Source organism: Mustela nigripes, chromosome 2 (genome assembly GCF_022355385.1).
Source record: "Mustela nigripes isolate SB6536 chromosome 2, MUSNIG.SB6536, whole genome shotgun sequence".
In the NCBI taxonomy this organism is placed as follows: domain Eukaryota; kingdom Metazoa; phylum Chordata; class Mammalia; order Carnivora; family Mustelidae; genus Mustela; species Mustela nigripes.
Window position 1 is genome coordinate 152,908,044 of NC_081558.1, and position 23,921 is coordinate 152,931,964.

Consider the following 23,921-nt stretch of genomic DNA (forward strand, 5'->3'; position numbering starts at 1 on the left):
AATGTGGGAAATCTGGACCATGATAAAAACCTGGATGATTAGGGATAGGCAGACAATTCAACTTATATCTAGTAAGTGAGCACCTACTGTGTGTGAGTCATTCTAGATACAGAAGCTGAATCCTTGCAATCCTAGGAGATAAGGATAAGAAACAGGATCAGGGAATTTTTGTAACTTGCCCAGGATCACACAGTTGCTTCTAAGATATACATACATTCCCTTAACTCTAGACACTACTGGAAGCTGCAGAAACTCAGTTTATTCATAGCCTGAAGTCCAAGGTCTAAGGTCATATCATTTAAAAGTGGAGGAATCAAATGGACACTAGACAAATCTACCCCTTTTATCTCCCCAATGGTTCATTGTGGGGCCAGGCAGACTCCAGCCCTTGAAGTAGACTGACATAGGGCTTAAGGGGCCACAGCCTGTTCAAGGAGGTCTGGTCTTCCATTGTCAGAGGTAGTGCTTCTTATCATTCTGTACACTGCCAGAGTGATGGCCTCTGAAAAGACATGGGTCCTGCTTAGCGAGTTTCAGAGTCCCTCTCGACTTCTGGACAGTTCTCCTGGTGTCCTTCAAGACTTCTGCATCAGTCTTCTTCTCTTCCGGAAGCCTGAGGTCTGGGTCCTGGCAGGGGGATCTTTGTCTCAGGCCTTATGTATACAGATAATAAAACTTGAAAAGGAAGGAAGGGAGGGAGGGAGGAAGAGAGGAAAGAAAAAAGAAAACAAAATTACAAATATACTTACTATAAGAATATATGCACAGATATTACGATGTTGGAGTACAGAGTGTTAATTTCCTAAACATCTTACAAATTAATATTAAAAAAAACCAATAGAAAAACGGTAAAGGACACAAGTAACTCATAGTAAAATTACAAAGGACCAATAAACATACAGATTCTCGACCTTACTCATAATAAAGGAAATACAAAATAAAAATGAGATACTATTTGTTACCTATAAGGCCAAAATTATTTTTAATAATACCCCAGGGGCTCCTGGGTGGCTCAGTGGGTTAAAGCCTCTGCCTTCAGCTCAGGTCATGATCCCAGGGTCCTAGCATCGAGCCCCGCATCGGGCTCTCTGCTTAGCAAGGAGCCTGCTTCTCCCCGTCTCTCCGCCTGACTCTCTGCCTACTTGTCTGTCAAATAAATAAATAAAATCCTTAAAAAAAAATAATACCCCATATTTCTGAAGACTTGAGTTATCAGTCACTCTCACTCATTATTGTTTTGAGAACAAAGTGGTACAATGATTTGGCAATTTTGTTTATATATGCACTAGTGATATATGAGAATACACAGGAACATTGGTAAGCTCTGATGCTGCTGGTAATTGGATCTGAAGAAATTGAAAGAGAAATTGAAGGACCCATTTACCCTTAGGGAATTTGAATTACTTAAATTATCTCTACCAATAGCATATATTACTGTTATAATTTTTTTTAATTTCTCAAAAATAGCAAAGAAACTACCCATATACTCTCAATCTTTGTAGGATTCATTGTCCTCACTTTCCAGAGTAAGAATTAGTATCCAATGACATATACACACTGATGTTTTTCTATGGATTTTCCTGTATACTTATCCCTCAAGGTACTTTTCCCCTTCCTTTGTAATTGTCATTGGGAAAGACAATGCTTCATTTTTTGTTAGCATGGGAACCACAAGAGCCAGGAGCCTCAGTTTGAAGAGTGATGGATAGAGTGGAAAGGTGGGAAAAGGCCAGTGGCTATGAGCAGCAATGGCTATTAAGAAGTAATGCTGTGTCATTGTTTCTCACATTAAAGCCCACAAATCGTTGACTTGAGCACCTTCTGGATCGTACTTCCTGAGCCAGTTTGCCTATCCCTCATAACACCACCCTAAGGCTTATGTGTCCTTGTTTTCTCCCAGTTGGCTGTATAGGATTCTACCTTCAGTGTCTCACAAGCCCTTTGAATCCATCGACCAAGGCCATATCACTCACAACTGGGATGAAGTTGACCCCGACCCTAACCAGGTAAACTGGTCCTGTGCGTTGGCACATGCCATGTATCCAAAACCTTGATTACAAATTTTTAAGTCAAACCTGGGTCTTTGAGAAATTAGACATTGAAAAAATATCAATATTAAAGTGTATCTGTTCTTTTGCTCAGACTTGGGTGGGAATTTTGGAATTGACTATTCACGTGCACGAGTGTGTGTGTGTGTGTGTGTGTGTGTTTATTTATTTACTCTGCTTTCGGTAATGAGAGAGATTCAATACTATAGTGGACTGAGATCTGTTTTTGTTTTTTTACCTTTGAGAACTCCAGTATACCCCCTTTGTCCAGCTTAGGGACACGCCACAGATAACAGGTATATAATGCAGGAAGCAAAACAGACCCGGGTTTGCATCCCCACTCCCCCACTTACCTGCTGGGTCTTTGAACAACCGTGTTTCAACTCTACACCGAGGTGATTACATCTGCCATGCAGTGCTGTTGGGATGAAAGAACAGGTGTGAACGTGCTTCACACTGTGCTTGGCACATAAGAGGCAAGACCCAGGGCTCGGATACAGCCACGTTGATATAATCACGTAAAGGAAGCAATATAATATCGAGTATAAAACCTTGAATTTTATATTCAGGTCAATGTGTTTATTCATTTTATATTATTTTTTTATTCTGAAGTCCCTCTCTGCCAAATTGGCAGAAAACAACTTCATGTCAGTCTTGCCTAGGAATCACTGGTTTTAAACAATGCCAAAGTAGGAGTAGGGGTTGGGCCTTGCTGGTTGGTCCTCCCTCCCTGGGTAATGTTGAGATGCGCATTGTTCTGCTGTCATCAGGCAGAGGCTTGGGCATGGAGTCATCTGCCAGTCCAATTTTGGTTCTGTTGTCCCAGGTAAGACACACAACTCTTCCCTCCTACTTGGAGCTGCTGGGTACAGGTTCAAGACTCTTCTTGGTATTCAAATTCCATACAGACCCATCAGCCACCCATTCATTTCTCTCTCTCTCTCTCTCTCTCTCTCTCTCATTCTCTCCTTCCCACAGCCCACAGAAATCTGATGCCTCCTCTTTGTTTACCAAGACATTACATCTATACCTACAAATCCCTTTCCCGTAAATGCTTAACAAAAGCCAGCATAATCATAGTCACTTTTGATTTCCTGCTCTGCTCCACCTCTCCTAATTACGGAAATCTCAGAGAACTGTGTACCTGAGTGCTACCTACTTCTCTCCAGCAGGGACAGAAGGGAGGCCTTCAGAGTGAAAGCCAAATGTGAGTTAACAACTTAAAATGTTAGCCGTCTCATAGCCATTTTGAAAATAAGATATGTCGTCTAAATGACTGCCCCTTAAACTTGTGTGAAGTTTAATGCACGAAGCCAACATCCTCCCTGTTCACCACTGGCCTATTTTTGCCTCTCAGCATATGGGAAAAGGTCAGTCCCTGCACCAGCCCCCAACCCTGCAAGCACCATGCCTACCAAGTCCCCAAATCCAGCTTTCAGCTCCTGTCCGTTTCTGCTTCCTCCAGTCAGGGCTCTTGTGCAGACCACAGTTTGCACCACCAACGTGGAGACTCTTGTCTTCACCTCGTCCTTGAGTCTCACCTGGCTTCCTATTCCAGGCCAGTCTGACCACTTTCTCTCCCACCCTCAGGTTAAGAATGCCCCTGGCAGACCATCTTCATTTAACCGTCTAGTTCCCCACTCACCTTGTAAAGGGCCATAAATCATTCTATCCAAAGTCACTGCTTATTCTCTGGGAATCTCCCGGATTCCTCAATGCCTTACATCTCAAATTTGCTAATTCCTCTTTTAAAGTTATAATAGTCATGCTTGTTTGTTTTTGACCAATAGATAGACCTGATTGCTTAATAATGGAGCTCTATCTTCTATTAGAAAATATAAAGGAGGGATACTTGTACTTTGATAGGATTCCTGGTTAAACTAAATAAATTAGGCATTTAATATATATACTAATTTTGGATGATTGAGAGGGTGTATGAGTCACAAGGATTTCCCCTATTCTTTTCTTCAGGCAGCATAAGGGAAAACCCAATTAAATTTCTGCTAGCCCTCTCCTGTGGAGCCAAATCTCATACTATACAAAGGAATAGGGTGGTTGTAGAATCAGCAAGTAAGACAAAAATTAAGTACAAACAACATTATCTCTGAAAAATCCCTTGACTTACCCACAAATTATAGGATACGTGGTTTTGTGTATGCCATTCTGTATGGTAATTCTTATGTACACTGAATTGGAGAACTAACTACACAAGTTGAGCTAGACTATAAGAAGGATTGCAGGGAAAGGCCATAGGTAAATATTCAGGAATTCAAATTGTGGGGACTTTATTTTTTTTAAGAATTTATTTATTCATTTGACACAGAGAGAGAGCACAAGCAGTGGGAGAGACTGCCAGAAGGAAAGGGAGAAGAAGGCTCCCCCCTGAGCAGGGAGCCAGATGCAGGGCTCGATGAGGGGCTCAGTGAGAGGCTTGATCCCAGGACCCTGGGATCATGACCTGAGCCAAAGGCAGATGCTTAACCAACTGAGCCACCCAGACATCCCCCATGGGGCTCTTATGATAACTACCAAATAATTAGTGGTAAATAAGGCAGAGTGGGAAATTTCAGTGCCCCTGACTACTCATAACATCCACACCAGTCATCAAAGCCTCTATAACCTTAATACAACTTCATAGATTTTTTTATGATGTACAGCCAACAGTGGAGCCACACTTATGTTTGTATAATTTATTTGGGGTAGGAGTCAGGTTTTAAGTCTGACCTTTAAGGAAAATGTGAGTGTGATGTGTTTCCTGTGAGGGTGAGAAGTAACATGCTCATGTTTTTAATATATTATTATTTCTATGACTATTATAGATACATTTTATTTAACATGAATACACCCCTTTACAGTAATTATTTTGTAGTACGGGTAGGTTATCCATGGAAGCTAACCTCACCCTGATAGAATTTTTCTGGTTTTGTCTTGTTATAAAAGCAATGCATTCTTAATAAAAACTCAAATGATGTAGATTAACAAAGGAGAAAATGGAAGTCTCTCATAGGCAAGAGTCAAGTATGCCATTTTTGCATGTTCTTTTATTGTTTCGTAACTAGTTAACACACACTTTGAGAAGGAAGTTTGAGTTAACTGTGTTGAAAAGCCTGAGTTACTGCAGAGGCATCAAAAGAGCTGCACCAACAGTTTCTGCTTGCTTTCTAGTAGATACTCAATATACATTTGTTTTTTCTCCTTCCCTGTGTTTCCCATTCCAGCCTCCCTTTGCACTTCTCCTCCGACTTGTTACCTTTCTCCAGTTTTGAATTTCTTCGAACACAGTCTTTACGATGGCCACCAAGTGAATTTCTTCCCCATTATTTCCCTTCTTTCCATTTATGACCTTGTGCTCACACACCTTGGGACAGCCGTGCCCCAGAACTCAACACTGTCTCTGTGAGCAACCACTCTGCCAAGGTAATGGTTTATTATCCTCTTGTCCTGTGACTTACCTCCCCTGCTGTCCAGCTTCCTTTGCCCTGATGCACACATCCTGGCTGTTCATGCTACGTCGATTCTTTTGTCTTTTCATTTACACCTTCTTGACAAGTTAATATCTCTTTCCAATTTTATGCTTCATTAATAACCACAGCAATCTGCATTCATCACTTCACCCCTCTCATAACCTCTTCCAAATATGGACGCTAGACTCTCATCAGGAAAGTCTCAGAAAATTATATTTGGGTACCCATCTGACAGTCCTTCTCTGTTGAAGCCTGTATCATAGGTATGTCTTCACCTGTCATAAACCAAAATAAATAATTCACCAGTTTCACCAACTCCCCAAATTAGTCATCTCTGGGAATTTGAAGACTTGAAAATCACCTAATATTTCCTTCAGGAGAGCATCATGGGGTATGCTATCATCACTGTCACCTTTGATACATTGCCAGGAAGACTGAGGATGATGTTCCCAAAACCTTTATTTCCTCTTAGCATATATTTAATCAATTGTCTAAGAATTAATGAAAACTCTTTTTGAAACAAACAAACATCTTTTTGAGTGTATTTAGATTCAGCCTATGGACATAACAAGTTCAATCCATTAATATCTCACATAAGAAATACACCTAATTTTGTTCATCATGTACTTTCTTCTAACTTCTGGAATCTCAGAATCTAACAAACAAATCTACAACGAGTTTAACTGTGATTTTGCAGATTTCAATTAGCATTCCTGAATCAGCATTCCTCTCTAAAGATCAGAGTCCTTTAAAGTTTATCTTTCTTATTACTAAATCCCTAACTTTTTGACTTTCAGAAAGTCAGACTGAAGCCAGTTAAGACTCAGCTAAGGAAATTATCTCTTAGTTCTCAACCAGTATAATTTGGACCAAGTGATAAACACCTCATAGCTAATTAAAGACCAAGCCATAAAATTCCCTTTTCCTCTAGGACATGCAAATTACCAAAAATGCTTCCTAAAAATACACCCTTCCAGGGTATTTGCTGTTTAATTTGTCAAACTATTCAGTTCCACTACCCCTAAAAGCCCCCTCTCTCCAAAAATGTCCTGGATTTCCCACTTCTTTAAAGCTTTTGACCAAGCCTCTCCTATTCACACCAGATTTCTAAGAAAGAAATCTAAATCCATTTTATCACCCCCACTCATCTCTCAACCCTTCATAGTTGAGCCTGCCCAAACTACCCTATTGAAACTGTATCTTCTTTAAACAACAATAATGCACTCCCCACTATTAATATGTTTCTATTCAAAACTTAAAATAAGAATGTCAATGCCTGGGGGCTCCTGGGTGGCTCAGTAGGTTAAGTCTCTGCCTTCAGCTTAGGTCATCATCTCAGGGTCTTGGGATCGAGGAGCCCCACATCAGGCTCCCTGCTCAGCGGGAAGCCTGCTTCCCCCTCTCTCTCTGCCTGCCTCTCTGCCTACTTGTGGTTTCTCTCTGTCAAATAAATAAATAAAATTTAAAAAAAAAAGAGCGTAAATGCCCAATAATCCCATCAATGCAGAACTAACCACTTGAAATGTTTCCGTATCCTTCTTTCTAGTCTTTTTTTTTTTTTTTTAACATTGTAAATAAGATCTGGGGTCCCATGCAGCCAGAAACCAAAAGCAATTGAGAATAATTCCAATCTTCATTTGTTTCTCCTGAGAACACTAAAGAATACCCAATACATGACCTACAAGAACACTTGGTAAACTCCCCTTTCCCCAATTCCCCCGGACTCCAGCCATCTCACACCCAAGTCCTCTCTCATTTCACAGCGCATCTTCCCAAGCTCCTCAGCCCCTCATATGATTCACAGCCTGGCTCCTCCTCCTCCTCATTCTCCTCCTCCTCATCCTGCTCTTTTCTGCCCCTGGAGAATGAACTTTTGGTGTAGGTTCCGATCCCCTTTCCTAGGAGATTCACACGTGAAACATGGATCTGCATGGTGAGGCTGGAGTTCACAAGATTTGAGAGGAAGGCATGAGGATGGGCAAATTGGAGTTTTCCAAAGAAGCAGGGAAGGGCAGAGGAAGGGCTGTAAATAATCGTATATTAATGTTGTTTTAGAAATCATTTATACAAACAAATCAAAAGTAGAAACAGACCCATAAATACAGAGAACAAACTGATGGTTGCCAGAGGGGAGGGGGTGGGGTGCGGAGATGTGCAAAATGGGAAAGGGAGGGGGAGATACAGGCTCCCAGTTATGGAATTAATAGGTCATTGGGATAAAAGGCTCACCATGGGGAATACAGTCAATAATATTATAATAGCACTGCATGGTGACAGATGGTAGCTACACTTGTGGTGGGCATAGCATCATGTATAGACTTATCAAATCACTAAGTTGTACATCTGAAACTAATGTCACATTGTGTGTCAACTATACTTCAATTTAAAAAAAATCAGTTATGTATATATTTACTCTAATGAAAGTCATGCTGTAATACAGTTTTACCTCATAGGTTGTTTTTTTTTTTTAATTTAAACATCATATTTTGTGCCTTTTCCCATGTCTTTTTTAAACTTCTTGAGTACAGGGAATTTTTAACTTGGCTTTATAATCCAATATATGTTTATAAGACAATTATTCTACTGTCAGATACTTAGAGTGTTTCCGTTTTTACTATCATAAATCATCTATGGCTAAATACAATCCTTTCTCCTCAACATCCCAAAGCCTTCAAAGGTTGACTTCCCTCCTTCTTCCTGTGCAGGTGTCCAAGATAAGCAATCAAGAGCACTAATTTACCATCATATCTTTCAAACCCTCTACTCTCTTCCATGTGCCCTACCCACCAGCCATACTGGAACTTTTACCATTTCAGGGCAATACCCTAATACCTGAGGCAATACCTGCCTCAGTACATTGTGCTCTTTCACCTATCTGGCATTTTCTCTTTTTTCCTTATAAATATTCACCCATCCAAATCCCACCCATAATTTATGATTCATCTTAAAGACCACTTTCTTCCTTGAGCCCTATATGTATTTCTCAGGGTATTTAAGAATATGTCTCATCATCTTCATATGACCTGCTGTGTTCAGCACATGTCTTCTTCCAAATAGTAGAACCACAAATACTTGTTGAATTAACTCCCTGAGAGCTCAGATCCCATCATTCTATAAACAGACTAGATTGCATTTTCCTAAAGGCATTCACTGGTGTTTGCCAAAAGTATTAGAGAACAGGTTGCTCTCTGTTCAGCCCTTTTGGATAGCTTGCTGGCTCCTTTAACAGTAAATCTCCATCAACTTGAGTTTCATTCATTGGAAAGATGTTGCTATTTTCTGAAAACTAGATTATTTCATTGTGGGTATCTCTTATTTTCCATATATAAGAATGTTAATAGGCTATATGCCAAGACTTATTCCCGAGGGAACATTTCTCTTCCAAAGTCATTTCACTTACCTATTTCCTTGTTTTTCTATCAGAAAGTGCCCACACTTCCACCTTCAAGGTCTTCTGTAACAGTTTCCCTGAGGGCAGAGACTGTCAGTGTTTACTGCCAGCATGGGACATTAAACCTGGCACACAGAGAGGTCCCCAATAAATCATTTGAATGAATTAATATAAGGGGATTGAATAAGAATGTTGACACTGAAGAACCTTAGCAAGGTTCTGGTCCCAGAAATAAGACTGGGACAAGAACCTTAGCAAGGTTCTGGTCCCAGGAATCAGACTGGGCAAGGGCAACTTAGCACTGGAGGAGTAATAAATAAGGGTGAGATTGGAAGACCAATACAAGACCGTTTAAGGGAGGCAAAGCCTGCATTTAGAAGCTATGCGGATCATGAATAGTTTGGGAAGCAGAACAAGATAGGCAGGGATATAAAGGCTCAGGTTGTAGGTTACTAAGAGAAACTGGGAGCATCTTGGATTCTGTTCTTAGTAGAGAAAACTTCTCTAAACCATCAGTCCTTTCACTTCTAAAATTGAGATGATAATCCTAGGTATCTCAGAAGGTTGTCGTGAGAATTAAATGTCATCCAACAAATATTTACTGACTATTATGTTTCATGCTCTATGCTAGGATCTAAGTAATGGATGTAATGCTCTTAGTTTTATACTCAAATGGGAATCCAGGTTTCTATTTGTGAAAAAATGTCATTCAAATCCAATGAAGAGTTACCTTTTTTGTAGCTTGATGAAAGACTTTTTTCATTTAAATTTTAGTTTTTTAACGTACAGTGCAGTACTGGTTTCTGGAGTAGAGTTCTGTGATTCCCCATTTACATACTACACCCAGGGCTCATCACAACGCAAACCCTCTTGAATACCCGGCACCCTTCTACCCATCCCCCAACCACCTCCCTCCATCTACCCTCAGTCTGTTCTCTATTGTTAAGAGTCTCTTATGGTTTGTTTCCATCTCTCCTTTTCTTCCCCCTTCCAATATGTTCATCTGTTTTCTTTTCATGAAAGACTTTTGAAAGTCTGAATAAAGTATAGTGACTTGCATCCTCCTTAACTGTGTTCTTGCCTATTACTTTGAAGAACTCCAATGGGTCACTCAAAGCCTGATTTCTCTCCACAAATCATGCTGGCTTTCCTCTTAAATTACTAGATTTGCTGAAGAATGCAGTGAGCCACTGTTTTATTTTATTCACCCCCCACACATACACACAGCTTTTTGAGTCTGTACTTAAACTCACTGTAGTGGGATTACCCTGGGCCTCTCCTAGCCATAGTTACTGCTAATAATTGCTCACACATTGTGGTCACTACAAATTCTTAGTTACTTCCAAATTCTTAGGTGATATCGGCTTCTAATGATATGTCTACTTTAGTCAGCCATTATTGTTCAGAGTATCTAACTCATCTAATCTAGTTGAGTCCAAGGCCATTTGGGAGGGAGTTTCAGTAAATTAAAGAATCTTAGTGTTGAAAGTGATACTCAGATCATCCAGTCCAACTCCCGATCTTCTGACTCTGGAAATACTGAGACCAATTCTCTAATTTCTTTTTCATTACTGAGCATGCATTTTAAATCCTGATCATTAAATGTTGCCACTGATTCTGTTTTTCTCCAGTAACCTTAAAAAATTTTTTTTAAGATTTTATTTATTTATTTGATAGATAGAAATCACAAGTAGGCAGAGAGGCAGGCAGAGAGAGAGAGAGAGAGAGAGGAGGAAAAAGGCTCCCCGCTGAGCAGAGAGCCCAATGTGGGGCTTGATACCAGAACCCTGGATCATGACCTGAGCCGAAGGCAGAGGCTTTAACCCACTGAGCTGCCGAGGCACCCCACCCTAAAATTTTTTTAATTCTAACTTGGTAGTCCCTTGAAAATGCTTTCCAAATTATTTCTAACCACCTCATTTCTGGTAAGTAAAAGTTTATTTTCCAATGGAATTTGTAGGATACAGCCACAAAATGTGTGAAGCAATGATAGAAGTGAAAGAAATAGATAAATCCATAATTATAGTTAGAAACTTCAACATCTCTCAACAGTTGATAGAAAAACTACACAGAAAATCAGGATATAGAAGAAGTGAGGGTTTTTCACATACCTAAAGACTTACATTCTAGAGTTAAATTCTAGAAAAATTCTTTGGACTTTTAGAAACATTTCCCAATTTACTATTGCCAGAACGTCACTTGACCACAGATAATCCCACAAATTTTTTTTAGTCTTATTCTTTGAGATATTAGCAGGGTTCTTGGTGCCTTACATTTATTCATTCATTCAACAGAAATTTATTAATATCCTCTATTGCCAAGATACTACATTGAGTACTATAATTGATTTCATTATTTTTGAAATGTTTAATAATTAAATTCCTTGTAAAGGGTTATTTAGCAATAATATATAGTATGAATTTTAAAAACTTTTGAAAAAGTTATAGGACTAAATCAACTAACAAGCATCCTTTGTCACTCTTAGAAGCTCTTCTCTGAAGAGAATTCTGGAATTATAGTTTCCTCCAACACCCCATTGTTACATGTAAGAAAAAAATACAATCAAGAAAGACAAAATGACTTGACTTGTCTGAGATCACAGAATAAATGGAAACAGAGGCAGTAGCAGGACCCACATCTCATTCCTGGCTCAGCCCAATGCACAGCCCTGCTTGGGCTGGCTGTGGATCAGAGGTTACTGCTCCACAGCATGCAATTAAACTGAACATCTGGCTTTAGCAGGAGATGTTTCTCCTCTCTGCTTCATGGGTTCTTCCTGGTTTTCATCTCCCCTCACATTTCATCTCCCTCCTCACATTCCACAACATATCACACCAAAGTTCCTGACAAAAATCTCTTGCCCAAAGATCAAAAGCTGGCTTCTTGTGAGTCAAGGATTTATCAGAACCAGCTTGGGTTTTTACTACCCTTCATAATGCACTGAATATAGAACTTGTATAATCTGCTGCTGTCAGACCCAGCTGATAACTTACTTCTTTCTCTATACCATCTCCATCATTTGAAGGGTATCATTTTTGCATTAGAGAAGATTATTCAAGACCACTGCCTCATCTAGTGTGTGGGTCCTGTTGAAGGCATGCTCTCTACATCATCATGTAGGGCCTGTCCATCCGACAACCCTGGCTCTTTCCTCATGACTTGAAGGTTGATGTGCTATAGAAAACTAAAAAACTAACCAGCAAAAACCAGCCAAACCAACCTCTCAGCCTCTCTGACTTAGTTTTTCCCACTCACAGAAGACAAATCTCTTCTTTGGGATTTAGGACTTTTTTCCACCCTCAACAGATATTTCAATTTCAGGAAGATATACAAAGGCGTATACAACAAATCAGGCAGTGCTTCTCCTATTACTAGAATTTCTTCTCTTTCTTTCTTTCTTTCTTTCTTTTCTTTCTCTCTCTTTTTTAAAAAGATTTATTTGAGAAAGAGAGTGTGTGTGCATGATAGGGGGAAAGGCAAAGGAAAGGGAGAGGGGAAGTAGACACCCTGCTGAGCACGGAGCCCTATAGAGGGCTGGACTCAAAGATCATGACCTGAGGGAAACCCGAAGTCAGACACTTAACTAAGCCACCCAGGCTCCCCTTCTCTTTTCTTGTTCTCCTTTTTTCCTTAGGTTTGTAAATCTTTATGCTGGTGCTATTTAAATATCCTTGCTACTTAGTAGCTAGCATGTCGCTGCCATATCCGGCCAAAGATACCACAATTTAGTTGACTGATTAATTTTTTGATTGGTTGACGGGGAGGACTTTTCTGTATATGATGCTTAGTTTAGCAATAAAAGAATCACAGAATCTCTGGCTGGGTCTGCTGGTTCTTAAAATGTAGCTGTCCCGGGGCGCCTGGGTGGCTCAGTGGGTTGGGCCGCTGCCTTCAGCTCAGGTCATGATCAGGGTCCTGGGATCGAGCCCCGCATTGGGCTCCTTGCTCAACGGGGAGCCTGCTTCTCTCTCTGCCTCTTCCTGCCTCTCTGCCTGCTTGTGATCTCTGTCTCTCTCTCTCTGTCCAATAAATAAATAAAACCTTTAAAAAAATTAAAAAAAAATGTAGCTGTCCCATTAGTAGACCGTTTATAAAATAAAGCTCTTATAAAATACAGAACAGATTCTGATTTAATTTAGTCTTGGGTCTCAAAGTCCTTCTGGGTAATTCTCATGAGTAACCAGCTTCAGAACCTCTGGAAAGGTCTAAGATGTTGCTCAGGCAACCGTTGATCTGATGCTTAAATCCCTTCCATTGGGAAACTAGACCAATGACTCTTCTTGGGACCAAGACTTTAGGTAGTCTAGTCTTCCAGACAATCTTCCTGGCTGTACAAACTGCACACTGCTAACATAGAGGGAAGCAGTATGTGGTGATTAGTACGAGACTAGAACTTCCTCTCAAAAAAGCTGGCAGTGCTTAGCTGTGGCCCTTCCTGATGTCAGGGGATCACCCTCCTAAGTCAGTGGTTTTCAACCAGGGAAAAACTGTCCCTCAGATGACATGTGACAATGTCTGGAGACATTTTTGGTTCTTACAGCTTGGGGTAGTGCTAGTGGCATCTAGTGCGTAGTGGTCAGGGCATGCTGCTAGATATCCTACAATACAGGACAGCCCCACAACAAGGAGTTATGCAGTGCAAATGTCAAAAGTGCCAAGGCAGAGAAACCCTTTCCCAGATCCTTGCTCTCAGGGTCCCCTCCCTCCCAGGAAATATCACCTTTAATGGAATTAACCCTAAACCTTTTCCTTTTTTTTTTTTTTTTTCCCTTGGGGCTTGAACTCATGACCCTGAGATCAAAACCTAAGCTGAGATCAAGACTCGGATGCTTAACCAACTGAGCCATCCAGATGCCTCTAAACCTTTTCCTTCTTTCTGAGGCACGATTTCAACAACGTTTTTTCAAGCCGACATTTTATGTCCTTTTTAAGTAGTCCCAGGATGAGATCATCCTGTTTGGCTTTTAAAAAATGAAGACCGCCACCTGACTATGTATGTCAGAGAGGCAGAATAATCCCAGTGCCACTTTTCCCACTTGCCGCTTCCTCTCCCACTCAGCTGCCTTTCTGGGATATAAAATGAGCCAAGCCCCATGACCTAGGGAAGGCCTGACTTGCCTGCACTGACTGGGTGCCACGGCCAGTGGAGTCGGCCATGGGGGCACAGGCCAGGGCATGAGATGTCCTGGGGTTTATCTGCTGCGAGGCTGGCTGGGGCGTGCCAGCTGCCAGGTTGATTAATAAGTCCTGGGCTGACATACTTCTGGCAGGTCCTCGACTGCTGATTTTTCTCCCTACTTCCTTAGATCATTTCGTTATTAAATTAAAGATTGTTGTGATTTAAACTGAACTGCCAGGCAGCCTGGGGACAAATGTGGGGTTTGCTGAAGAAATGGAACCCGGTACAGCATTTACTAAATCCAACCTCAGTTGGGTGCTTTTTCTTTCTCTTAAAGAAATAATTCAAAACTCCCAAGGCTGGAAGTAGAAGTAGAACCTTCCCCTGCAGTGTCAGGAGCCCACACAGAGAGGCGGGCAATGCCAGGAAAGGGAGCCGATTATAAATAGCATAAAAAGCAGCATCAGTCAAAACTCACCGATGTGCCTGAGCAAAATGTTAAAGAAAACAAACAGCTTCTGAAATAAGAAGCAATGATCTTTTTTTTTTTTAAATTTAAAGTGCTAAAGAATGAAAAATACACACACACACACACACACACACACGGATTAAAAACACACACATACACACATCCAGAGACCCTTTAGGAAATAATGAGTAATTATTAATTTCAGAACAACAAAATTACAAGCAATCGGAGTCACACAGGATGACTTGCCATCCTTTCTCTGTGTAACTGATGTTATTTATTTAGAAGGCCTATGTCTTCCCTTTCTAAAATAATTTACTTGTTACGTGTGTTTTTTTCCCCAGCTTCGATGGAAACCGTTTGAGATTCCAAAAGCATCCCAGAAGAAGGTGGATTTCGTGAGCGTAAGTCAATACCATCCATGCCTTCCCTCTGCTCTCCTTTCTTCCCTGGTGAGTGATCCAGCCATTGGCCGGCTGAATGCCAAGCGGCAGCCAACTCAGAGGTAGGCAGCAGAGACAGCACCACCTGCCCCTGCTTCCAGGGCTGGCCAGGGATGTCTTATTTACAGGCACCAAATGGCTGAGGACACCAAGGGCACTGGTGAGCGATTTACAACCTCTGAATGGCCAATGGAAATTGAGCATTTACCTGTCTCTGGTTTCTTTGTTTTGGGCTACAACAGGGATTCTGAGCCTTCCTCCCCCCCCCCCTTTTTTTTTAAATTTTGTTAGTTACCATACAATGCACTATTGGTTTCTGGAGTAGAGTTCAACGATTCATTCCTTACATACAACACCCAGTGCTCATCACAACAAATGCCCTGCTTAATCCCCAACACCCATCCAGTCCATCTTCTACCCACCTCCCTCTGTCAACCCTCTGTTCTTTCTCTGTAGTGAGCAGTCACTTAGGGCTTATTTCCCTTTCCATGGACTCCTTTAATAGCCTGGTAAAGCTTGTATTTTTAAATGAATAAAATAAATTATATAAAATTACAAAGAAGTTGATCCTATTGAAATACAATGATAAAAATACTAAAAAACAAATTTGGTTTTATAGTAAGTAACATATATGCTTCCTTATCAATGCACTGAGTCATAAAATCTATGGAAAGATCTAAAAGCTATAGTTGTTAGAAGTGTGAACATAAACAATATTCTGGAATAGCTTGTAACAACTATAATGTGATCTAAAAATATCCGTGATTTCTATCAGTGACCAGGTTACAGAAACTTCTAATATTTCTGTGGTTTGTTGCTTACATTCATATTAATTGAAGGAAATGATACATTTCAGAGATTAGTGAAAATAAATATATAATTTTGTTCCCATCCAAGTTCATGAACTTTCTGAAATGGACCTAGAATAGCAACGACTCAGGATGACAACTCTAGTTAATGCAATGCTGATCAGAAGTTCTACTTGGTAGTTACAGGTGTTGGGAGTATTAGAACACTTATGCTCAGATCAAACCATATGTAGGGGAAAGGGAAGGGAGCTACAAGGCAGAGGGGCTCAAAGAAGCCAGTAGAAGCTTTTGCAGACCAACCTTATCCCATGGCTCACTTAGGGAGAGTCCAGGTGCCCAGCCATGGGTCAATTTGTTTGGCTCATGCAGAATTCCTTATGTAGATTAAGTGCTCCAAACTCTATGTAGATTGATCGAAATAGACCCCAAACGGGCAAACTGAATTAAAATATGGAAAGAAGTCCCCCATTCTGGGTGAACTATGGATATCTGCAGGAGCAGAGCTCCCACCTTTCCATCTGCAGGTCTGGGACTGAGAATTTTGAGAAGACCCATGTCTTAAGGTTTCTTGGACTGTAGATGATGAGCAGAGAGGATACAGTTGGTCAGAATGCTTCCAATTCTCTATTATGGAAAAATTAGGGCTGATCCTATGTATAAGCATGGGATTGCCTAGCTAGTGAGGTGTATTTGAGGGGCATTAATTGGTTCCTAACGTGACAAGCTTCCTCCCTAAGCATCCTAGGTGCTTGGTTTTACCTCTGAAAGAAACTCTCCTCCAAGCTGATCTTAAGCACCAAACAGATAAAATGCCAGGTAAGGTCATCTTAACCACTGACACAATTCAGATCTAGGGCCATGGCTGGCAACTAGGGTGAGCCACCACCTTCCAAACATAAAACCCATAAATTTTGAGCTCCTCAGAGGCAGGCTAGACCCCAAATGTCCCCCTTGTCACACAGAGCAGACCTAGTAGAACCTTGTCTCCAGGCTCTCAGGGACCAGGAGGAGGGATAGCCTCTTGGACAAGACTTGCATTACACCCTTCCTTCTCCCGTGGTTCCTTCTAGGGCCTGCATACCTTGTGTGGAGCTGGAGACATGAAGTCTAACAATGGACTTGCCATCCATATTTTCCTCTGTAACACCTCCATGGAGAACAAGTAAGTGTCTCAATGCTTGGGCAGAACATTCCTATTCCCCAAGAGCTGTTGGCCAGAGAGTGAAAGCCAGGTTGTTGTTTTATTGTTATCGACTCCCACCCCCCCGCCAGAGCAACATTGATATACATTCATTAATAAATGAGCATTTCAGTTTTGACTGATTCTTGTAACATGAACAAGAATTTCACATAACAATGCAAATAGAAAACCGACAGTGGGCATTGGGAAGCTAGACGGAATTTTGACTTTAACCAGGTTTGGGTCAGAATATCTCTAATTTCTTAAAGTTCCCCAGGGCTGTTCCAAAGTCATACTGCATGAGCAGCCATTAAGGGCCACATGTTGGTGTCTGGTCAAGATGACAGACTTTGGCTTCAGTTATTAAATGTGTAAGTTTAACATTCCTTAGTAGAGGAGCTTACATTTTGGATTTTTTTTTTTTTTGAATCAGAAAAAAATATGTAAATGACATTCTGCCTCTTCTTGGAGAAGCAGAATCTCATAGCAGCTTTGCACACACCTCTGGAACCAGACTGTTACATCCAAAGCCTCACTCCTCCTGGCTGAATAATCTTAAATAAATCATTTAACTTCTCTGAGCCATGACAAGGCACTGAAGATGTCTCTTTGGATCCAACATCATATCATACTACCTCCTCTCATTTCACCTGAGCCACACTAACCTTCACTCAGTTCTTTCAACCTACCTCAGGGCATTTGCATGTGCTATTCTTTCTGCCAGAAATGTTCTCCCGAGTCCCCAAACTCTTGCCTAGATAATTCCTTCAGATCTCAGGTCAAATGTCCCTTCTTCAGGGAAGCCTTTGCTAACCTCTCACATTAAATCAGGTTCGTTATTCCTTCATCCCCCTGAACTTGACTTTCATAGTGTCGTTACAGTCTACAATGATACAGTTCTGTGATTATTTGATTTCTATCTGACTTCCTACTAGACTCTAAGCTGCATGATGGCAGAGACTGGGTCACTTTGCTCACCAGTTTATATCCAGCACTGAGCCTGGCACATGGTGGGTGGTAAACAATAATATGTGGAGTGAATTAATTTGTCTGGACAGTGTTAAAATCGAAATAACAGGAATTATTTCTTATGTTTCAGATGTTTTTACAATTCAGATGGGGACTTCTTGATTGGTAAGTTCTGAAGATTTCACTGTGAAGTGATCCCCAGTCACAAGCTACTTTTCAATTAATACATATTACTTTCCTTTATCCTTCAGTCTGTCTTACGTAGTGCAATCTACAGACTGAGGTCGAGAGGCCATTGGTGGTCTGGAAAAGATTTCTGCTGTACCTCAAAGACCCTGGTTTATTTCCTGGTCTCTCTGTCTTTGCCCATCTCTGCAAGGCCTTTCTAATATGGGAGATCTGGGAAGCTTCCCAGAAATAAATAAATAAAGAGTAATACCAATATTTGATTAAATTATTAAGATAACTCTACTTGTCTTCAAACCCGCCCAAGAAAAGACCATCTGTCATTGATCTCTGCCATTTAGATAAAAATTTTCATGATGCCATCTAAAACAGAATGCCTACTAGATATTTCTCTGGTCTACCCATTCTTTTTGATGGTTTCAGTATTGATATTTTGCAGTGACCATTTTGGTGTAGACATTAAATATGCAAATGCCAGACTCACTGGAATTATCAGAAATGAATGGTTTTCCATCCAATTTCTGCTGCCCTTTTTGGTCAATCCACAGAACTGGGCATATACAAGCTCCTTACCTGACAACCAAAAGTAAGCAGAACGATTTTTTCATTCACTTTCTTCCAGTTAGTAAAATTGCTAACCTAGGTTGTCAGAATATACATTTCCCCCCCATGAGACTCAATAAAACTTTTCTTTTGGAGTGAAAAATCAGATGCAGCCCTTGAGCCTTTTACTCTTCATGAAGTGGTAAGAATTGTTCACTGCTGCCCTGTCTCTTTTGTTAGTTCCCCAGAAAGGGAAACTTCACATTTACACCGAGTTTGGCAAGATGCTTGTGCAGCCCAATGAGATCTGCGTCATTCAGGTTGGTGATGTGTCCCCTTCTCCCCTGCCTCTCCCTAATTTGGGAACAATCAGATATTGCAGCTGCTGTCATTTCCAACTCTAAAATTTCTTGGTGGATCGTGTCTGAGCAAAGGGAGGGAGTTTTAGTCATGCAGGAGGCTCCTTGTGCAGAAAGGGAAGCAAGCTTGGATGCCTGATTTGTTTTAAAATAGGACATAATCACAAAGCAAAGAACATTGTCAATGGTCATGTGTATGTCAATACTCATACACACTTTGGATAAGGCTCTGTTCCCATGGACTGGTGTGGAATGTGGGGTGGGGTGCAGTGAAGATTAATTTCTTAAAAATTTGGCTGTATCAGAGCACTGGTTTCTCTGAACCCAATGGGAGATTAGAGTAGAATTGGTTTGGGTCACAGATGTGATTACGGGTTAAATATTTCATTTTAACTCATCTTTGAGCTGGTCAACTCCCAAATATAGCTCAGCAGACTATAGCTTTAGTTTTGCATCTGGGGCTAGCTGTGGCTCTGGGTCAGCTTCTTCATAGTCATACGTATAATTTGGGAGTGCACACAACTGTCTGCTTCCCATTCCAGAGAGGAATGCGGTTCAGCATTGATGTCTTCGAAGAGACCAGGGGCTATATCCTGGAGGTCTACGGTGTCCACTTTGAGTTGCCTGACCTGGGACCAATTGGTAAATCTTCATTACAAACTTTTAAGTTCCCTTGAGATACAGGACAGATAATCACATGGGAGTTAAACATCCTTCTCCCCTCATGATCTCACTCAAATTTCAACTTTCTTCTCTAGACAACTTCTCTAGATCAAGTGTAGTTGGGAATTTCAAAAACCTATTAGAACTCTCTAAGCAACCCTAGACATTTTTTTTCAGACCTCTAAGTTTAGGGGTTCTGTGCATTGGTTGACCTAGTTGATGAAATGAAATCATCAATTAGCTTATTAGTAGATCAGTCCATCAGCTAGTCTTGGCCCTATGTTGTGCTGAGAGTAATGATGGGAATCTCATCAAGGGTAACACAAGCCTCTTCCCATAAAATACGTACATAAAAGTAAACAACCAAAGCCAACCCATTATAAATCTCTCACTAGAGTAGTATATAGACCTTTGGAGAGCAAACAGTATGTAATAGATTTCTGGTTATACAGTGTACACCCTAAAGGATTTAGCAGTTGGGGTTACTGGGGGCCAAGTCACCAGGAATAGCGTTATAGAAGAGATGAGATTTGACTAATTCTTTTTTTTTTTTTTAAAGATTTTATTTTTATTTATTTGACAGACAGAGATCACAAGTAGGCAGAGAGGCAGGCAGAAAGAGAGGGGGAAGTACGCTCCCTGCTGAGCAGAGAGCCTGATGCGGGGCTTGATCCCAGAACCTTGGGATCATGACCTGAGCAGACGGCAGAGGCTTTAACCCGCTGAGCCACCCAGGTGCCCGAGATTTGACTAATTCTTGATGAAAAGGGGAGGACAAATAAAAAGGAAAGGGAACAGCTTAAGCAAAACCATACATGTAGGAATGACCTTTGTGAATTAGAGGGAGATCATTTTCTTAAGTCAATAAGTTGTGTGTAGACAATAAAGTGGGCGAAAGCCGTAAAAACGGCAAGGGCTGTACTCCTATGGAAAGGGGACGTGGGCTGAGAGATGCATAGTTTACAAACTTCACATTCCAAATCAGCACATTCCACAAAATTTACACAGATAACTCTGGGCCATGAAGGAACTAGAAACCTCTTCCATGAGGCAGCCTCCATGAGGCAAGATGAAAACTTTCAAAAGTGAATCAAGGTCCCCCCACCCCCGATTCTTCTGGCAAACTGGAGGCAGGAGAAGAGGAGAGAAGTGAAGGTGGTAGGAGGAGTTGCTCTCAAAACATCTCTTGGAGTAAAAGAAGTGGCTGGGAAAATTGGCCCTTGGTTTCATCTTTGACATGCTTGCTAAAGGTGGTGGCCACACCTCCCAGTTCTTCCTTTCTTTGTCAACAGCTTTTTTAGAGCAAAACAGGACAGGCCATCATGTGCCTTCTGGTCACTCCCCTGGGGAGATCCAAATAGTCAGAGGAAGGTGGGAGGCAGGAGAAAGGCAGCTGGAGCCATGGTGGGCCGTCTGTCATCCTGTTCGCCACCCGCTCTTCCCACTTCAGTCTGGCTTCCTGCTGCTCTACAGTCAGCATAGCCTCCAGGTTCTGTGGAACACGTACCCTCTGGAAAATATATATAATTTACTAACCAGCTGGGGGCTTATATTTTTTAACCCCAGGAGCTGGAAATGATAAAACACTCCCCAGGTCTCTCCTCTCAGAGTTAAATTATGTTTTTGCACTTATACTTTTTATTTTTGGTCTTTTGATTTATTTTCTTTCTCTGGAGGGAACACTCGCTCCTAAACAAAGGTAAGGAGGCAAGTCCTGAGTACTCTTTTCCTGAGTGGCAGACAGATTTGTCAGGCTGGAGAGCAGTTTTGCAGACTTGGATTCTGACTTCTGTCTGAGGAGCAGAGGCGTTCCTGGGGCAACAGTATGTAACCCTTCCTTTCTGAGATCGGGGACTATAGATGAGTTCTAGAATCATCACGGTTTTCTTGGGGAAAAGTTCTAGGATTCTACCAGACCTTCCCTGAGCCTCTTTTCTAGTCTCATCCTCTCCCCTCATCTGCAGTGAGGCAATGATGCACGTAACATGGTCAATAAACCGCATTTACTCTACAACTTTAGAAGGTGATACTGGTGAGGATGATGATGATTTTCATGATTCTTTTTCCTAATCAAATTCCTTGAGTCTTCCTAAAACGGTACCAGATTGGGATTCCAATGAGCCTTTGGACAATGAAAACAAATAGTGCAATGGCTCCTGACATGGCCCTTTCTCTTTGTGCAACTGTGGTTTCAGAATGTGATTTCCAATGTGATTTCAGAAGTGTCTAAAAGACTTTTGGGTCGCTGTGTTCTAGGAGCCAATGGCTTGGCCAATCCTCGTGATTTTTTGATACCTGTTGCCTGGTATGAAGATCGCCAAGTGCCAGGTGGCTATACTGTGATTAATAAATACCAGGGCAAGCTATTTGCTGCCAAACAGGTAAAGTAAGAGGGTCGGGGGACAAGAAGGGAATAAATAGTTATTAAGCACCTACTGATTGCTAAGGCCAGTGTTAAGTACTTTACATATATTATATCCTTTCATCTTTACTATACCACTGAGATATTACAAATAAGGTACTATTTGCCTCATTTGTAGTCACAAAAATGTAGTGACAAATAATTTACCAAATGTCATAGTAAATGGAAGACCTAGCATCAGAACCTATACCTGTTTGACTCCAAAGGTCGTGCTCTATCCCGCTCACTAAGCAATAAAAATCCTGGCAAATGTAGGTTTCTAAAAGTGGTGTATAAAATATACTATACAGGCAGGGTAATATGTTATGAAAAGGGAAATGAGTAAACAAGCAGATCATCTAAGATTTATATTATCAATGGCCACCATATTTCAAATACAAACTATGACTTATACAAAAGAAGTAGAAATCAGTTAATTAGCTTGGCTTAGTTTATACCACCAGCCTTGTAAACTCAGAAGATAAGCAAAGGCATAGATATTAATATGATGATAAATAATAACATAATATGTAATCTATACTATCTTAGCATATATTATTATTCAATGTACTGAATATATATTAGCAGAAAGTAATTATATAACCAAAATAATCCAAAGATTTCTTCTGTTTACCATTATTTATTACCATTATTTCTGCCCATTTGACATACATCTTATATTTTTCAAGGCATTTTATTTTCCTTGGACAGCATCCAAAGTAGATGGTATGTTAACCAGCAGAGGCCAGCTAGTTTGGCACTTAAAATTAACCCCTGAGAGATAATTGTCAGCCTCATTGACACATTGTCACTTTCATATTGTCTGGGTCAGGATTTCTCAAAATGTGGTTTAGAGGCCATAAGCATCAGAAATCCCAAAGGAGGGCGCCTGGGTGGCTCAGTGCGTTAAGCCGCTGCCTTCGGCTCAGGTCATGATCTCAGGGTCCTGGGATCGAGTCCCGCATCGGGCTCTCTGCTCAGCAGGGAGCCTGCTTCCCTCTCTCTCTCTCTCTGCCTGCCTCTCCATCTACTTGTGCTTTCTCTCTGTCAAATAAATAAATAAAATCTTTAAAAAAAAAAAAAAAAAAATTAAAAAAAAAAAAAAAAAAAAAAAAAAAAAAGAAATCCCAAAGGAGGCTTGTTTGAAATAAATGCAAATCCTTCAATGTTACTCCAGCCTAGCAAAAATAATAATTTCTGGGCATGGAGTGTGGAAACCTACATTCATTTTAAGCATGCTTCCCATATTATTTTTGACATACAGTTGATAGAGAACCACCATTCTAAAGGTAACCAGCAGCTCCATGGGTTTCCACTTTCTAAGTGGATTCTGTGCTCGTTATTCCCTGTGTGACCTCCCACACTGATCCATTATCCCTTCTTGGCCATGATCTGTGCCCTGGCAGCTTAACCTATCTGGGCTCCCCAGCCAGCCGGTTTGGGTTTGGATTCAACTAGTGGGAGGTACTCACAGGAAGTTGCAGGGCAGGAGGAAACACAAGTTGAGGGGTTTCTTCTCCTGTTTCTCCCCTATTTGGGACTGTGTCCCTACATGATCTCAGTTCCTGTTGGGTGGCCCCAGTAGCATGCTGGAGCCAGGCATGAGAGAGCTGACAGACTCTTTCTTCCCAGCTTTCTGTTCAGCAGCATTTTATTAGTAGCCCAAAGGTGATTGGGGCGGAATATTTATTACCCCCGCCAAATTAGCAAACGCTATAAAACAGAGAATTTTTTTCCTCCAGAGAGCTAGCTGCTAGTTGTTAAATATTTACCAGCATACCACTGAGCGGCCCCTTCTTCATGGTTCTAGCTCTTGTCGGAATCCTATAACAACATCTTCCTCCCATATCCTACAGGCAAAGGGATGGCAATGTCTT

At 41.0% G+C, this 23,921-nt stretch overlaps 1 protein-coding gene and 1 long non-coding RNA gene across 2 annotated transcripts in view; one reads left to right on the top strand and one right to left on the bottom strand.

Annotated features, from left to right (window-relative positions):
* The window catches only part of HGD (homogentisate 1,2-dioxygenase), a 43,083-nt gene that overhangs the window by 8,341 nt on the left and 10,821 nt on the right, over nucleotides 1–23,921 (top strand). Inside the window, exons 4-10 of the mRNA XM_059388101.1 lie at nucleotides 1,901–2,006; nucleotides 14,836–14,895; nucleotides 16,814–16,905; nucleotides 18,023–18,057; nucleotides 18,862–18,941; nucleotides 19,523–19,622; nucleotides 21,900–22,024. Of these exons, the coding sequence (XP_059244084.1) occupies nucleotides 1,901–2,006; nucleotides 14,836–14,895; nucleotides 16,814–16,905; nucleotides 18,023–18,057; nucleotides 18,862–18,941; nucleotides 19,523–19,622; nucleotides 21,900–22,024 (598 nt within the window). The remainder of the gene's footprint in view (nucleotides 1–1,900; nucleotides 2,007–14,835; nucleotides 14,896–16,813; nucleotides 16,906–18,022; nucleotides 18,058–18,861; nucleotides 18,942–19,522; nucleotides 19,623–21,899; nucleotides 22,025–23,921) is intronic.
* Nucleotides 253–23,683, bottom strand: LOC132010174 (uncharacterized). The gene is made up of 3 exons (XR_009402188.1): nucleotides 23,517–23,683; nucleotides 2,402–2,466; nucleotides 253–675 (listed from the first exon to the last, which is right to left on the bottom strand). It is a non-coding gene; the product is annotated as an uncharacterized LOC132010174 (long non-coding RNA).